The 18,922-nt window shown below is 40.5% G+C and overlaps 1 protein-coding gene across 1 annotated transcript in view; it reads left to right on the top strand.

The window, feature by feature from the left end:
- The window catches only part of nampt1 (nicotinamide phosphoribosyltransferase 1), a 50,981-nt gene that overhangs the window by 5,621 nt on the left and 26,438 nt on the right, over positions 1-18,922 (top strand). Inside the window, exon 2 of the mRNA XM_036577781.1 lies at positions 17,614-17,770. Coding sequence (XP_036433674.1) covers positions 17,614-17,770 — 157 coding nt within the window. The remainder of the gene's footprint in view (positions 1-17,613; positions 17,771-18,922) is intronic.

Here is an 18,922-nt window from a genome sequence, read left to right as displayed (position 1 = left end):
GAATGAGCCAATCACGCAGCCCCACACGCGGCGCCGGGAGCAGAGAGCTTCCACACGCACAGCGGACCCACCAGAGTTCCCTCAGACCACCGACGTCAGGAGGACCAGAGTTCGGTTCTCTGTTCCGCTCCCAGCTCGAAAACAGCTTTCACACTCGACCAAACGTACCGACCTCACAGAGCAAATGGACAAACAGCCTTAGTGACCCCTTTATTTTAAACACAGGACATCAAACTAAGCCACGTGTGTCAGGATCCAGTCCTTGTGGGCCAAAACACTGCAGACTTCAGCACTCAGCCTCATTAAACACACCTGATGCAGCTCATCGGCTAATTAGCGAGACCTTAATCAGCTGAATTTAGAGTGTTCGATGAGGGTAAACGCTGATATCTGCAGCTCTTTGGCTCAGAAGCTCCCCTGTTTGACATGCCTGATCTAAGCCAAACTAAGCTTATGGGATTTTTAAAAAAAAGTCATTTGTGCTGCTTTCCGTGGCCCAAATATCAAAATATTGGCATTGTGTTGAAACAAAACACTGCAAGAATAGAGATGGAGTGGTCAGTGTTTTTGGGGCCAATAACGATACCGATTGCCTTTCAGCACATTTGGCCAATAGCCGATACCGGTCGAGGGCGGTGCTGGATGCCACATTTAAAGGTGCAGAGGGCAAACGGCACTTTTTTGATCTTCGTGGTCAGAAAACTTCAAAAACTCTGTACAAATACCATGATGTTAGAGTGAACATCCACACAGCGAGTAAAGTAACTGGTGTTTCGATATAACCGGAGGCTTCACAACCGGCGCAGCTAACCGGACAGAACAGCCCTCCTGCTTCACGGATGGGTTTTTAAAGGTACTGGAAAGACTAAAAGGGCTGATATACGAACACTTTTTACCGTGTTTACCAGTTTACCATGTCAGATGGTCTGACCTGGACAAAAATGTGGAATTATTATAATAATGTGGAATTATTATAATAATGTGGAATTATTATATTAATGTTTGCATTGAAAAAATGTAAGTATAGACTAAAGTTGAAGGACACAGGTTTCTGCGGGTGTCTAAGTCGATGCCTGTTTAATTTGAATCTGAAATGTATTTGAATTTTAGTTCTGCGTCTTGTTTTTATTTTCAGTCCCTGTCAAAGCTGCGGGTCATGAAGCTAGTGCAGCGCAAGCTAAGCTGAGATTAGCGCTTGGATGCTAACGTGCTAACAGAAACGAGTCCTCACAGCTTTGACAACAAACTGCGTTACTCAGAGCTCTACAGCGAGTTTACAGCGAAATTAGAGCCACATATGTAATAATGAACTTCAGGATAAACGTTTTTCGTCAGTGAAAGGTACGAGGCTCAGTTTGCGTCCTGTTCGCCAGCTTCCTGCTCCATTTTCCACGTTCCACCTTAAATAGTGCAGCATTCTGGCACCACAGGCGAAATATGGCTCATATGTTCTACGTTGCCGATCAGCTCTTGTGCTAATTGCTGAACACATATTTGGGCTGAACATCGTCTGATCGTCGATACATAGACGATCAATCCCTTCGTCTCTACTGCAGAATACTAGCATGTAATTTTCCAATCTTAAAAAAGACGGTTCTTCAAAGGGTTCTTCAGTAAAGACAATGGTTCTGTGTAGAACCATGGATACTCCAAGAACCCTTTGCATGCATAAAAGGTTCTATGCATGGTGAAGTGGTGAATGTGTTAAAAGGGTTCTATATAGCACCTAAAAAGATTCTGCTGTTATGATGTCAAGCTTGTAACAGTGGAAGAACCCTTTGTGCTGCTATGTAGAACCTTATACAACACATTCTACCTCAGTCTGAAGAACCATTTCACCATGCAAAAAGCCCTTTATTCATGCAAATGGTTCTTTGAGTGATCATGGTTCTATATATAACCCCTGTCTTTACTAAGGAACCCTTGAAGAACCGTCTTTTTAAGAGAGTAGTTTTAGCGCTCGTGTTCTGTTGTGTTGACACACGTCAGCGTGAGTTCGGTGCGGCTCTTAAAGCGAAGCTCTGTTTCCCGGCTTGTTTATGGAATGACTGGAATGAAGCGTCTCCACGCGTTCATTATCTGTGTTGACCCTGTTATGTCCTTCTAAAAATGGAAAAGTACAGAATCTGCTTCCTGTTCTGCAGTTCAGGCACAACATCGTCTTCTCCTCTAGATGTTTTTATATGGGTCATTGATGTGACGTGCATTTTTTTCTGTACAAGTACATTATTTTCCCAAAAAATAATTTAATAAATACACAACATCTATCAGATCATTCAACAATGTTTCTTTTATGTGAAGGTTTTCAGTGCATCTATATAAAATTCATTTTAGCGTCTTTTTGCCTTCATAAGTCTAAAAATATCAGGTCGTCTAACCATATATGTTGATTAAGTGAACTCGAAAAAAAGGTAATTTACTTATAAAATTCTAAATAAAATAGTTTATTTTTGAAAACTTTAAAAATACAAACCATGTTGCAAAATAAGGTAACTTTAAAAGTGCTCAATTCCTCAAATGTCAGGCGGCACAACCAAAAACAAAGGACTTTTATTTTGACATGCCTTTACAAAAGAGGGGCCGGGGTGATCTTCATGGTGCAATGCCAAGGTCACAGATTTAGTAAAAATGTGATGTTTGAGTCGTAGTTAGAACGGTTCCGTTTACCATGTCAGGTCTGACCTCAGGAGAACCATGAAAATGTGGAATTACTATAGTAATGTTTATTTATTTAGGAAAATGTGAAAAGTTGAAGGATGGAGGATTATATGGGTGTCTAAGTAGATGCCTTTTTAATGTGAAATTAGTCTGAAAAGTCAGGTGGTGCAATTAGTCACTCAGCCAGACCAGCACAGTTTAACAACTGAAACAAGCAGTTTAAAGATTTGATAACACTCAAAATATTTAAGATAGAAAATGCACAGAGATAGAAATGCATATATGCAGATATAAAAATGCATATTCTGAGCATATTCTAACTCATTCTGAGCAGTTTCGTTTAATGTTTAATGTTTCATTTAATTAAATTTTCGTATAATGTCAAAAGCGTCTGCTGTGTTCAAAGCATGTAAAAAAATAAAAATAGAAAAAAGTTTGTTTTTGTGCAAAAGTCATTTAAAAACATTGTCCAAAGTCATTTATTCTGGCGAGAAGTGTTTTTGTCTGTAAAAGCATCATGTATGATTAAAATAGATGTATAAGTATTGCAAAATAATTGAATAAATTAATGTTAATAAAACTGTTTAATAAGCAATATGAGGAAAATCATTATTATAAATAAATAAGATAGTGGCTTAATGGGCTAACCTCAGATCAGCTATCTGTTGCAAATTTTGACACCTTGTGGTATTCTTAAAGGAGAATTCCACCAAATTTTCAAACTTTCTGCATAATTAAATGTGTGAGATGTAAACAGAGAGGTTCAGAGTGGTTTGGTGTGAAATGGTTCAGGCTTCTTTACAGTGGTGGTGATAGGAACCAGGGGTCGCCATGACTACAACACAAATATAGACATTTTATTTACTATCCAGAACCACCAGTGAACCTACACGAGTCTTCTGAGTTTATATGGAATGTTGATGATGGAAAATAGTGGAAAATCTGAAATAATAAGTTTTCTTTGGGGCCTATTTTGCCTCACAGCGCCCTGCATGTATCCCTCCACCATGAATGGAGTTTAAGTTCTCTAAACTATCATAAAACAGTGTCTCAGTCATCAGGCAGTGAATTCATAAGCATTTCATGTAGGAACTTTCTGTGAGGGAGCTTTTAGAGGTGGACGTCTGGTTCCTTTCACCACCACTGTGAACAATTCTGACTGGTTTTAAACCAAACCACATCCTAACCGCGTAATGGAGAAATTTTGTGAAATCAGTGGAGTTCCCCTTTAACAGACCGGTCTGATGAAACGTGCAGTGTGCTGGAGCTGCTGGTGACTCTCAGAACAGCGAATTCTGTTGAAACCTAGACTAAACTCTGCCGTGACCTTCACTGCTCTTGTGTGGTCTGCAGTCTTGCGGATGTGCTGCAGCCCCTGCGTTGGTTTACGGTGTTGTGCGATGGCGGGTGGCCTTGCAGAGGGAGAGCGCGGACGTCCTTGTGTCTCGTATTCTCAGTGCGCTTAATGCCAGCCTCATGTTTTGCATCGAGCCAGTCTGATATGAGGGTGTTGTCTCTGATTAGCCATTGTCCTCAGATAAGGTTCCTGCTCGAAGCCTTTTATAGGTCAGAGGTTAACTCTCAGGACAAATCTCTGCTCTCAGACTGCAGGATTAAAGAGACAGTTAAAAATAGGAACCTTTATTTATATTTCACCTCAAATCCTTTTGAAATGCAGCTGAGATTACTCCGTGTGTAGAGATCATAAATCTGCCTGCATTATCATTACAGAAGTACAGCATTTAGGTAACACTTTATTTGAAGTGGTCCTTTGTAGATGATTAATAAACTCTTAACAGATTATCAGTAACGCATTAACAACATATCAGTGAAGTAGCAGCAGTGAACACACCGAAGTAAATATCTTGTAGATGTTCTGTTGATACATTACTAATATGTTACTTCCATTACGCAAAACCTAAACCCCAACCCTGGCCCTAATCCTAACCCTCACTTTAACCTCAACCCAAAACCTAATCCTGACCCCAACCCTGGCCCTAATCCTAACCCTCACTTTAACCTCAACCCAAAACCTAATCCTGACCCCAACCCTGGCCCTAACCCTAACCTTATGCAAAATATACTAAATAAATATTCTTGTTTCATTTTGTTTTGTTTAGTCATAAATATTGTGGCGTCAGAAACGCCGGGTTGTGTTTAAACGAATGTTGTTCTTGCTTTTGGTTGAGTGCAGTTAGACACCGTGTTCTTTGTTGGTCCGGGACTTTTATTTTGAAGGACTCTAGGGGGCGTAGGGTAGCGAGCTTCAGTAGCTCAGCTGGCTAAAAGGAAACAGTAGAGCCTGAGCCGCCTGTGTGCTGCATGTTTCCCCTTTACTGCAGCTGATTAGAGCTGAATCTCCATTAAAGCTGAGGTATGGCGACATTGTAAAGGGGGACTCCGCCGACTTTTCAAAATTTTGGTACAGTTCAGTAGTTGAGATGTAAACAAAGTCATTCAGAGTGGTTTGTTGTGAAATGTTTCATTGTAGAGAAACTTACCAATACAGATGTCTTTACAGTGGTGGTGATAGGAACCAGGCGTCGCCATGACTACAACACAAATATAGACATTTACTATCCAGAACCACCAGTGAACCTACACGAGTCTTCTGAGTTTATATGAATGTTGATGATGGAAAATAGTGGAAAATCTGAAATAGTAAGTTTTCTTTGGGGACTATTTTGCCTCACAGCGCCCTGCATGTATCCCTCCACCATGAATGGAGTTTAAGTTCTCTAAACTATCATAAAACAGTGTCTCAGTCATCAGGCAGTGAATTCATAACCATTTCATGTAGGAACTTTCTGTGAGGGAGCTTTTAGAGGTGGACGTCTGGTTCCTTTCACCACCACTGTGAACAGTTCTGACTCGGTAAGTTTATCTAGAACAGTGTTTCACATCAAACCAATCTGAACCACTCTGTTTACATCTTAACCACTTAATTATTGCAGAAATTTAGAAACAATCAGTCCGAGCACAGAGAAGCAGGATTGTAATGGTTTGTGCCAGTAATGTAAGGACTCTAATGATATGTTTATCACGAGAACTTATATCGACGATAACGATAAAAACACGATTTATCATGCAACCCTAATATCAGTGCATCCCCAATTTCTGCTCCTGTTGTTTTGGTTCTTTTGTTGTGGCCTGTTACCCCAAATGAAGGACAGACAGAGCGAGAGTGAAACAGTAGAAGTGACCTTTAGAAACACCCCCTCCCCCCACACACACACACACACACGCGCGCACAAACACGCGCACACACACACACACACACACACAAACACGCACACACACAGACACACACACACACACACACACACACACACACACACACACGCGCACACACACACACACACACGCACACACACACACGCACACACACACACACACACACGCACACACACACACGCACACACACACACGCGCACACACACACACACACACACACACACACACACGCACACACACACACGCACACACACACACACACACAGACACACACACACACGCACACACACACACACACACACAGACACACACACACAGACTGACCCTGATGTGGACGGAGGGCGTCTCCTGTAGTTGACAGGAGTGACATGGAGTGAAGTGGACAGACGTTGAGGTCAGTTTCTGAGAGTGGACAGTGTAGCAGCCTCACCTGAGCGCTGCAGCACCGTGTCCGAGGTAGATCAGTGATCAATCACCACTCGCACCAGTGCGCACGTGTTTACACGTCCATCTGGCGCTCAGCTGTTCTGCTGAACACGCTGTCCGACATCACTACTGCATGCCTGCGTCACTGTGCTGTGTAAAGGTGACCGCTCGGTTCTGTTTGAAAAGCCCAGTGCTGATCTGTTCTTAAAGGGGCATGACTACCTTACTACACTCTCAAAAAAGATGGTTCTTCAAGGGTTCTTTAATAAAGAAAATGCTTCTGTGTAGAACCATGAACACTCGAAGAATCCATTGCATGATTAAAGCGTTCGTTGCGTCATTAAAGGGTTCTTCCAATCGATGGAGAATGTGCTGTAGATGGTTCTTTATAGCACCAAAAAGGGTTCTTCTATTGTATACAAGCTTGACATCCTAACAATAGATGGGTGCTACACAGAACCAACATATGGAGATAAAATTAGGTGTTTTATGACGATATGTGAAGCGCTGGTTCTTCAAGGGTTTTTCTAGTGACGACAGTGATTCTTTATAGAACCATGAACACTCAAAGAACCATTTGCATGCTCGGTTCTTTGCATGATGAAACGGTTATTCAGACTGATGGAGAATGTGTTGTATATGGTTCTATGTAACACTAAAAAGGGTTCTCGTGATGTGACAATGTCAAGCTTGTAACAGTCGAAGAACCTTTTTGGTGTTTTATAGAATGTTTCTTGAAAGGGTTCCATAGAGAGCCATATACAAATGGTGAAACGTGAAAGCGTTCTTTAGATTGACGGAGAATGTGCTGTAGATGGTTCTATATAGGACCAAAACAGGCTCAAACTGATATAGAATATAAGAACCTTTTTAGGTCCCATACAGAACCGTATACAACACATCCTCCAGCAATCTGAAGAACTATTTCACTATGGTTTTTATAATGGTTTTATAGTGGTTTTATGATGGTTTTATGATGGTTTTATAATGGTTTTATGATGGTTTTATAATGGTTTTATATAGCCCCGCTGTTCTATTGTCAAGATGTCAATCTTGTAACAGTAGAAGAACCTTTTTGGGTGCTATATAAAAATGTTTTCCAAACTTTTCTATATAGAACCATCTATAGCACATTCATGCAAGTTTTCCATCAATCTGAAAAACCCGTTCATGATGCAAAGAACCCTTTACTCATGCGAAGGGTTCTTTGAGTGTCCATGGTTCTATATAGAACCGTTTTGTTTACTAAAGAACCCTTGAAGAACCATCGTTTTTGTAGTATGTGAACATTTGTTAAAGTTCCTAAACATATCATTCGCTATTCGGCCCATACAGTCCTTTTATGGAAGCCAAACAATAGACAGCTCGTTTGGAATTTCTGTGATGTCACAAGAACCAGCTCATTTGCATATATCTGCATATTCAGCCTACGGCTGCTGACCTTTTTTACGTGCCCTCTCTGCGTAGACAGGTTCCATAAGGGGCATTTTCTGCCCTTTCGTTTTCAATTTCTGTTTTTTTTTTTTTCCATTTTCAGGGGCTTTTTTGTTCTGAGTGCTCATTCATTTCAACAGTAGACAGTAAAATCATTATTAGATGGCAGAAAGAGTTCTTTAATCTTATCATTGTATTGGGAAACATTTTGTAAAATCACACCTGGCGTGATCTGTGATGAGAATTAGGGATGAGCGATTTCAGGAAAATATCTATCTGATCAGTGTCCGTATTTGCATGCAAAGATTTTCTCCAGTCTGATTGAGTAGATATTCTGGTTATAGATGAAGACTGAGGTGTTTATTCTCACTCTACTCAACAGTCTGATAGAAAGTCTCCATTTTCATGCTCACAACAAGTAATCAGATCCAAAATGATGCGTAGAGAACTGCTTAGTGTAGCCGTTACCATGACAACCAGCATCTCGTGAGTCCAGTCAGAGTGAGATGAGCAGCAGTGAGCAGCGCTTGTGTTTTTAATCACTTTAAAATGATGTCAGACTCAGGAAAACGTCCTTCACATGTCCTTATTAAAGAAGGCCGAGAGGAAGACGTCGTGTTCTGAGACACATAAGCTGGACGTCCGTCCCACCGCCGTCTTTTAAAGATCAGAGCATAAACTTCGTCTCCTCTGCAGACCAGTTTCTGCTCCGCCATGTTGAACGGTATAAACTCTCACTGTGACGTGACGAACATGATCAGAATGGACTTAAACTTTCTGATAGGGAATGTAATCAGATACAGGCGTTTACACGGTTATTATTCTTATATTTAATGGATTATTTACAGGATTACCCACCTCGATCAGTCGGATAGAAACTGTATTCCGAATGGCCTTAATCAGACTAGACTATTCCGATTGAGGTATTAGTTGGATTATTAATGGATTATTAGGCTGCATGTAAACGTGGCTAGTGTTTGATCTAAATGTGATTAGGTTCTGGTTTGAGGCTTTAAGACTGATCACATCAAATCACGTTTATTGTCACATCACATTTACACGGGTGCAAGGTTAGTGAAAATCTTAGGTGTTAATTTAAAAACAAAAAAACAAAACAAAAACAAACAATATATATATATATATATATACACATATATATATAAGAAGAAAGAAGAATGTATATACACTGACTAAATATATACACATATACACAATATACACTGGTATTGCACTATTGTAGCTAGTAATAGTATTTAGTACTATTTAGTACAACTAGTATTGCACAACACTGGTTATAAGGAGTGTGGCATTTTGAATGAGCGCAGCCAATCAGGACAGAGCTCATTTACATACACCAGCCTTAAATGCACAGTGGCATAAGCAGCCACTCTGAGGGATGAATAAAGATGAATTCTGAATGTTTTTGGTTCATAACGCACGTTATCAGTAGAGTATGAAAAACGGCTGTGAGCCCTTTAATGCGGTGTTGAATATGGGACAGAATTAAAGTGTGATGTAAAAGTTCTTCTTTGATATAAAAGCTTTGGGTTCAGTTTGGGTTCAGCTCTTTCCACAAACCACTCGTGTTGAAATCGTGCCCTTCCTGTGCCGTACGTGCTCCGCCACCACTGCGCCCTCGGCACGTGGTCTCTCTCGGCCCCCTCCCTGCGCACAGACGCAGCTGCTGAGCTCACAGAGAAGTCCGGCACGTTCCGCAGCCCATCTGTGAGCGGTCAGGAGTAGCAGCTGCTGAGGGAACCGATCCTACAGTCACAGAACAGCCTCAGACAGCGCTCACCCCACCGCCCCCCCACCCCACCCCACCCCACCCCACCAACTGAGTAACCTTTCTCCAGAGCCCCTCAGGAGCGCTGCCAAAACGGGAGGTACTAAACACCCCCGCGGGGAGGACAAGACCACCGTACACTGAGCGAACAGAGCCGAGTTGAGCTGTGATCCAGTGGAGCAGCGAAATATGCCACTGTTAAAGGGGAACTCCACCGATTTTTCAAAATTTCTGCATAATGAAATGGTTGAGATGTACACAGAGTGGTTCAGAGCGGTTTGGTGTGAAACGCTCCGTTCTAGAGAAAGTTACCGAGTCAGAACTGTTCACAGTGGTGGTGATAGGAACCAGACGTCCACCTCTAAAAGCTCCCTCACAGAAAGTTCCTACATGAAATGGTTATGAATTCACTGCCTGATGTTTATTTTGGATCATTCTGTGATAAAGTTTGTCTAAAATGTATTTTAATCAATTTATTTGTGATCTATTCATGGTGGAGGGATACAATAGGGGTGTTCTAAGGCAAAATAGACCCCAAAGAAAACTGACCATCGTTTTGCTGTCATCACTGTTACATAAAAAAAAGACTCGTGTAGGTTCACTGGTGGTTCTGGATAGTAAATAAAATGTCTATATTTGTGTTGTAGTCATGGCGACCCCTGGTTCCTATCACCACCACTGTAAAGAAGCCTGAACCATTTTACACCAAACCACTCTGAATCTCTCTGATTACGTCTCACACACAGAATTATGGGGGAATTTTGAACAAATCAGTGGAATTCCCCTTTGAGGCTAACTGTCTCTTTTGACTGATTAGATACTAAAAGCCAGATATTAAATTTAACTTGGGCTACGTTCACATTACCAGGCTGAAGTGGCACAAATCCTAATGTGACTCAGATCTGATCTTTTCAAATCCGACCTGAGCCACTTTCATATGTGGTCCTAGATTGGATACGTATCCGATTCATGGCCATGTGACCTTAATGTGACGCTCAGATCGGAATTCGTGTGCTTTTTTTCCACTGCGCTGCGCCATCATTCAGCGTTACCATGGCAGCAGCGCCGAACAGACGTTAAAGCCTGTAAACGGTGGAAAAGCAGCTCATCTCACCTTTTTCTTCTTCGTCTCGCTCTAATAATGAAGCTGAGAGCTGATCAGAGTTAATTATCTTCTCAGCGAAGCTCGTTCTGCTCGTTAGTTTGTGCTGATGATGAACGTGATTCATTCACGTGACGTTACTGAGTAGGATGAGCTCATGAGGGTCATTTCAGGACGCCGGTTTATCACATTAATGACAGATTTGAGTCACTTACCTAAATGAGTGTGAACCATCGAGTCAGAGAGATCGGATCGGAGCAGAACATCAGATTTGAGCAACGAGACTTGTAATTTGAAGGTAGCCTTCAGTTTAGCCTTGTTTAACTGCTGAAACGGCAGAGTAAAACAGATAAACAGTTACTTTTGAACTTTCTGACCACAACTGTCCACAACAGTCCACAAAACGGAAACTTGAACTTGATAACATTAAATAAGCCCCAAGCCACTGTCTGAAATCCCCCCTGCTATCCAGAGGTCCCATATTGGCTGCGAGTTTTCAGATTTACAGATCTGCTGCAGCTCATTGTAAAGTTTTTCAGAGGAATCCGGGCAGAGTTACAGTTTCTAGGCTACGAAGGACCAACTGGGTGAACCAGTCTGCTACAGCGCCACCCTGAGGCAGAGCAGTGCTGCAGCTCTAGTTAAGAACACCAAAGACAGAAGCTGATTGTGGGGGAAGCAGATAAACAGTCAGCTTGACTGAATCTGGATTTGAGTGTCTTATTTTTCAGATGGCATAACTTCAAAATAAGTTTATTTTCAGGGACCCCCAGAATTTTGATTTTGAGACATTCAGGGCATCTAAGAGGTTAATTAGGGGGTTCTGGATCCCCCAGAACCCCCTGTATTTCGCATCTTGCCCCAGTCCTCTCACTGGGTGCTGAGTTAGCCAGTTCACTGCTAAAACCGTCTGAACAATTGGCTCAACTCGGCTCTGCCTGGTCACGCGATGCGCTGTGGGCATGCCTGCCCAGTGGATGCATGTAGTGTCTCCCTGCCAAAAACAGGCTGGTCAGGAAAAGGTCAGGAATATTACTGTACTGGGTGCTTGAAGGGTCAGTACAAGCTGTTATGTGCTGATGTTGGAAAAGTGTTAGATGAGTAGGTTACAGTGCTGCTTTGGTCAGTGATACAGTGGGGGGGTTTGGCCCTGTATGTGCTAGATTGGGTAATTCTGAGTTATTCTGGGTAATTATTGTGTAATTTTGCTCATTATGGACGAAAAGATCACAGTGCAAACGCTAGAAAGCGAATCATCAAAACATTTATCTCCAAAATAGTAACTTTACAGAAGAGACAAAAACCTTTTTAACTTTCAAGTTAATGTAGAGGGATTTTATTCCATGTGATTTTTGAGCATTCCTATTGGTCCATTCGTCATGAAATTTACATATAATGTGAAGGACAGCTGCTCAAATGATGTAGAAAAATAAAAGTGGAGATGCATGTTTTTCTTTGGATATGCAAATTCAAATCTACATAATTTTGCATGTATTTACAGTACAGTGCAAAAGTCACTTAAGCACATATTTTAGGCTACGTTCACATTACCAGGTTGGAGTAGCATAAATCTGATTTTTTACCCTAATGTGACTCAGATCTGATGTTTTCAGAGCTGTGTGGACACAAATCTGATCTTTTCAAATCCGACCTGAGCCACTTTCATATGTAGTCCTAGATCAGATACGTATCCGATTCGTGGCCATGTGACCTTAATGTGACGCTCAGATCGGAATTTGTGTGCTTTTTTCCCACTGCGCCATCATTCAGCGTTACCATGGCAGCAGCGCCGAACAGAAGTTAAAGCCTGTAAGCGGTGGAAAAGCAGCTCATCTCACCTTTTTCTCCTTCGTCTCGCTCTAATAATGAAGCTGAGAGCTGATCAGAGTTAATTATCTTCTCAGCGAAGCTCGTTCTGCTCGTTAGTTTGTGCTGATGATGAACGTGATTCATTCACGTGACGTTACTGAGTAGGATGAGCTCATGAGGGTCATTTCAGGACGCCGGTTCGTCACATTAATGACAGATTTGAGTCACTGACCTAAACGAGTGTAAACCATCCTGTCAGAGATCGGATCTGAGCAAAAAATCGGATTTGAGCAACGAGGCTTGTAATGTGAACGTAGCTCTAAGGCTGTTTGTCTCTGTGATGCGTATATTTCAGAGGAAATGCAGATAAACATAAATACAGTAATTACATAGGTTAAAAAAGCAGTTGATGTCTTGTGAGCTGGTTTGCTTCCAGATTTCTCCTCCAGCATCACGTATATTAATTAAATTCCATCAGCAGCTCCTGATTTAACATAATGAAGTATTGATTAGGTGAAGCAGGTGTTTCGATTATGACATTACAGGTTCTTTTTTGTCTGTTCCACTTTGTTAAAAACATTGTGTATCGTGAAAATGTCTTCAAGAATCGTGATATATTTCAGCCAAATCGCCCACCTCTACTCCCAGCTCACATTTTGGAATCTACTGACTGTAGCTGAACGATTAACGACTGTCAGCCTGCATAATTGTGATAATCTCAGTCGCGACGAGGCGATCGTGTAGTAATTGTGACAAGTCTGCCTTTAAACTAAAGCTGTATATGAGTTTGTAAATATGTGGCGGCCTTGGAGTGTTTAAAATCTAATTTACTAATCAGATTATTCTCTTCAGCAGACCTTCTGGTTCTCAATGGAGAGGCCAGTCCTGGACATTGTGTGTGTTATATTTGTATGGCTTGCAGTCATGTGACTGCCATCTGATACAGATGCATGCAGGGGCACCGTGCGTTACCCCACAGCTACCATCCTCCACCCGGCGTACTGCAGCGTTAAAGGGGAACTCCACCATTTTTTCTGAATTCCTCCATAATTCAGTGTGTGAGATGTAATCAGAGAGATTCAGAGCGGTTTGGTGTGAAACGGTTCAGATGTCTTTACAGTGGTGGTGATAGGAACCAGGGGTCGCCATGACTACAACACAAATATAGACATTTTATTTACTATCCAGAACCACCAGTGAACCTACACGAGTCTTCTGAGTTTATATGAATGTTGATGATGACGTTTTATACGGGGGCTGTTTTGCCTCTGCATGTATCCCTCCACCATGAATGGAGTTTAAGGCCAAAATCTAAATCTTAAAGTACAGCGATCCTTATCTGAGCCACGCATCCGGTCCCCACCGCTTCCGACAGGGAATAGCTTGTTTTCTCCTTTTGTTTTCCAGTTAAACAGTTTTACAGCAGGTTTAAAGCTTAACAGCACAAACAGCAGATCCGTTTTTTATGGCTGTAAAATCAGAGAACATCTCTGCGCAGGGTTAGTGCAGCGCAGGGGCTGCTCTGAAACTACCACACCAACAACATCAGCTCATTTCAATATGTTGTTAATTTAAATATGGTTTAGAACACTATAGAACAGGGGTTCTCAACCTTTTTCACCCCAATAACTACAAAGCATAGTGGCCCACAGAAAAAACTAAAATCAACTTTTTAAATGCATTTTTTTTGCTGACACTGAAATCCTGAGAATTTGTGCCTGAAAAGATCAGCCTGGTTCGTTCACAGAAACCAAAGTTTGCAGTTATGTTAAACATAACAAAGTTTAAAAAAACATGGTTGTGGTGATGTTTAAAAAAGGGGCATTAGAAATGTATGAGATAGATGTGGACTGTGATTTGGAGCTGCACTCCACTGTATTTTCACTGGAAATACTCCACTGGCTTTAACACATGTAATCTGAGATTTCTCTTCAGTTTTGAGGGTTTTTGTGATTCATTTGAAGTGGCCAGCCCTCACTCCTCTCGCTGGGCCTTTGGATTAGCGTCTGGGCTCGGTGCATCTCTAATCTTAAACTCGGCTAAAGGAGTTAAAGCGTATGCAGGTCCATGTTGGCCACAGCGAAGTGTATTAGCGTGTAGAATCAGAGCTTTCTGAGAGCGGCTGTGTTTCCTATCACTGTGTAAAAGATGCATGAGGCTCCTTTAGTCCTGGATACACAGGTTCAGCATTAACAACTGCCTGAATTCCCGAGGGAAACGTGAAATATTCATTTGGGACGACAGCGTTTAAGATCGTTCGCCTGGTTCTGCGACCGTTCGTACTTTTCATCGTGACGTACTTAATGTTGCCTTTATTTGCTTTATTTGCAAACAGCTCTTCAATGTGGGGATGAATGGTCTAATCCAGTGGAGTGTGGAGTTAAATCTAGCCAATTAAGTTTGTGTGGCGTTAAATCTAGCCAATCACGTTGTTTGTAGCGTGAGGCATTATTTAAAGTGCTGGCGAAGCTGGAGAATCGAAAACTTTAGTCACTTGCGGGAAAATTCGTTTCTGTGGGTCAGTTTTACCTTAAGAAGGCAGACAAATCTGAATTTTTCCCACTGCAATAATAAAACAAATTATGGTGAAAATGTAACTTCTGCTTTGTTATAACATGTAAAATGAGAGTGAATATATGGGTCAAGGACAAATAAGGTTTACAAAATAACAATTTAAAAAAGGACGTGATGTGCATTTTATTTCAGCACGTATATTTGCAATTATATCTCTTTGCATTTTCTATTTTAAATATAGTGAGTGTTATCAAATCTTTTAATTTTCTGTTTTTAGTTATTAAACTGTGCTGGTCTGGTTGCTCCATCTGACTGACTGGTTGCGCCGCCTGACTTTTCAGACTAATTTCAGATTAAACAGGCATCTACTTAGACGCCCATAGAAACCTTTGTCCTTCAACTTTTTGTGCTTAAATTTTTTCACATAAATGAACGTTATTATAACAATTACACATTTTCATGGTTCTCCATGACAAGACCAGACCTCCTGACATGGTAGACTTACCGTTCTAACCACGACTCAAACAGTTTTACTAAGTGTGTTACCTTCGCATTGAACTATGAAGGTCACTAAGGGTCTTCTTTATGTTCGCTTTGTGATGCTCTTTGTTTTATAAATCTGTTAAGGCTTTAAAAGCTGTGTAGTGCACGTCCAGCCTAAGTTAGGGAAAAAGTGCGTGTTGAATTTGTGCTGTGATTGTTTTCATTCAGAGCAATTCAGATCAGTGAGAGCTTTTTATTATTGACTGAGTTTATTCAGGCAACAAAACAAATGCAACTGACTTCATATCCCTGCCCGGTCATTAATGCAGTGTGTCGATCTCTCGTCATTACTTTCAGTCCAGTTTCATTGATAGACCTGCTTATCTGATGATGTCTACGTGTCCCGACTGTAATCAGATTAAATATTGCCCTGTAGGTTAATGTGTCAGTGACTTCTACTCAACCCACACCCATCCGTCAGTCTACAGTGCAGGTGTGGCATCTCCTTCCTCGTCCTCGTCCTCATCCGGCTCAGTCCCATTCAAAACGAAAGTGAATCCTAAACGCCACCTTTGTGTGCTGAGAACTAAAATACAGCCTACAGTACTGACAGTATTCTGATGACGTCACAGTCGCGCTGCCACCATTTAGGCAGCAACTTCAGGTTCACTCAGCAGTGCTGTGTCTGTAATGAGATAAAATCATAACTGTCTTTAAAATACTTTTTTAATTCTTATTTTTAAGCATAGTAACTGATATATTTGACTTGATTTTATTTGATTTGTTGCTGTAGTGATAACCAACGAAAGCTGAAATCTAAACGGCTGAGATTTCCCACTGTGTTACTAGCGCCTCGTCCCAAACCGCATACTAGCTCACTAAATAGTGTGTAAAAATAGTGCACATCCCATTAGAAGTGCACTCATTAGTGCAGTAGGTGAAGTACAGAAGTGTGTGGTTTGGGACGCGGCGTTAGATCAGACAGTGAGATGATCAGTCGGTGTGTTCTGCATTGTTTGTACGTTGCATTATCTGCATTTAAGTGCATACTGGTATAACGATAATGACAAAACTAAGAATTTTAACGCAGTATACCGGATAAACCGATATATCGCACACTGATAGATTAGTGTTCAGCAGATTTGGAGATTTGAGGGTTTGAAACAAAAGTAATGGTGTTTTTCTGCACATACACTCTTAAAAGATGATGGTTCTTCAAGGGTTCTTATAAAGAACCATGAACACTCAAAGAACCCTGCACATGATTAGATAGTTCTTTGCATGATGGAAGGCTTCAGATTGATGTGGATGATTCTATATAGCACCAAAAAGGGTTCTTCTATTGTGATGATGTCAAGCTTGTAGCAACAGAGGAACCCTTTTTGGAGTCAAATTGAACGCTTTTCAAAAAGGTGCTGTATAGAACCATACACAGCACATTCTCCACTAATCCGAAGAACCCTTTCATGATGTAAAGAACCTTTAAATCATGCAGATGGTTCTTTGCACTGCCAGAAATGATATCAAAACATCTTAAATGTAGTTAAAATATATATTTCTCATTATGAAACTGTTGTAAGAATATTATAAGATTATTTAACTTATTTCTAGACATTTTCACTTGTTTTAAGTAATTTTATCTTGTGTCTTATTCCATTTGCAGATCATTTTACTTTTATAAGCATTATTTTTTGAAATAACAAATTATCTGCATTATTTCTCAAAACAAGTAATGATCTGCCACTTTCACTACATATAATAACTGAAAACAAGTAAAATATATAGAAACAGGTGGAATAATCTTGTAATATTCTTACAACAGACTCATAGTGAGAAATATTAGATATATTAACTACATGTGAGATAATTTACTTATTAAGATATCAGTTTTTGCAGTTTGAGTGTTCATGGTTGTATATAGAACCATTTTCTTTACTAAAGAACCCTCGAAGAACCGTCTTTCATAAGATTGTATACGTTTTGTAGTCATATTAACAGACGGAAAAGCGAGCTGTGGTTTAAGAAGAACACGCTGTTTTTCAGTGTTAAAAGCTGTCGGTTCCGCTGTGACGCTGTGGAACCTGCCTGCTGATCTCTACCCTGTAATTTGTGCACACTGTACACATAATTTACTCTGTGTGTGAATGTGGTCTGTTGTGTCTTGCAGGTCACACATTATAAACAGTACCCCCCCAACACCAGTAAAGTGTACTCCTACTTCGAGTGTCGCGAGAAGAAGACGGACCCCACCAAGACCCGCAAAGTCAAATATGAGAAGACTGTGTTCTACGGCCTGCAGTACATCCTTCACAAATATTTAAAAGGTATGATCAGAGTGATTGATCTGTTGGTAGAGCTGGACAATGTGACAATATTTGTCGTTATCGTGAACAACATGTGTAGGAAATTTGACCTGCCTAAAACTTCCTTGATGGGCTGGTTATTGATCACTCTGTCGTATATAGACATGGTAGTACTGTAAAGTGTAAAGGTAATACTTTACACTGAGTATCTGTTGTAAAATATAATTTTGATTTATTTATTTAAGTATTTATTTACTCATTCTTTCTTCTTAGTGTTTTTTCTTTAAGTCTGTGCTCATGTATTTTCTGTTTTCTATTCTATTTCATATATTCTGTCTATAAAAAGCAATAATGAATAAACAGTTTTCAGTTTATTCATTATGGTTTTTATTGTCTTTTGTTTTGTATTAACCTCAAAATTTCAATAAAAATATTAGTCGGAAAAAGTCACAGTGTGCTGTACTGAGCATATTGTGAAAATCATTAGTGCTTAAAAACACCTCTCAACTGGTGAATTTTATTATAAAGATGTGTTGTTTATTCGGATTTAATGCAGCACAGTGTGTGAAATGTTGAATATAGATCACTGGATGTCGTAGTATTTTTAAAATACGGCTCTACTTTGTCTGTTCTAAATGATCAGATATCAGTAAAAACAAGAAAAGTGCATTTCCTGAAGGAAACGCAGAATGAGGGATGGAAAAATACGACAAACGGATGAGTGCGGGTCAGAACAACAGTGAATTTGTGCTTGGGGGCCTGCCCTGAGATAGTGTATGCGAAACGGTGTCTTTAGGCCAAGCAGAAGTACCTTAGATTGGCATGCAATTTTTCACCCCATTCATTCTCTATGGGAAAAAATTCAGCAAAATTCCATTGCTACATGGAATCCGTGCATCCGATCAAAAAGCTGTATAAAAGCACGCATCAAACAATCAGACCGGACAATCTGGAATTAGAACGGTGTTGATCTCTCGAAAACTGCGGGATGAGTTACACAGCAAAAATAAAAAAAAATAAGAATAATAAAAGAGAAAAAGAAAAAGAAGAATATAAATCGGATAACAATATAGTTGCGCATTGCAAAGCCATTATTAAACCATAATAAATATCGTGACGTGTTGTATATCAGTGAAAACTTCCTGAAGTATTGTGATATTTCATTTTACCCAC

Source organism: Colossoma macropomum, unplaced genomic scaffold, assembly GCF_904425465.1.
Source record: "Colossoma macropomum unplaced genomic scaffold, Colossoma_macropomum, whole genome shotgun sequence".
Classification (NCBI taxonomy): domain Eukaryota; kingdom Metazoa; phylum Chordata; class Actinopteri; order Characiformes; family Serrasalmidae; genus Colossoma; species Colossoma macropomum.
The sequence above is the reverse complement of the archived record's forward strand: the minus strand, read 5'-3'. Positions and strand labels throughout refer to the sequence as shown.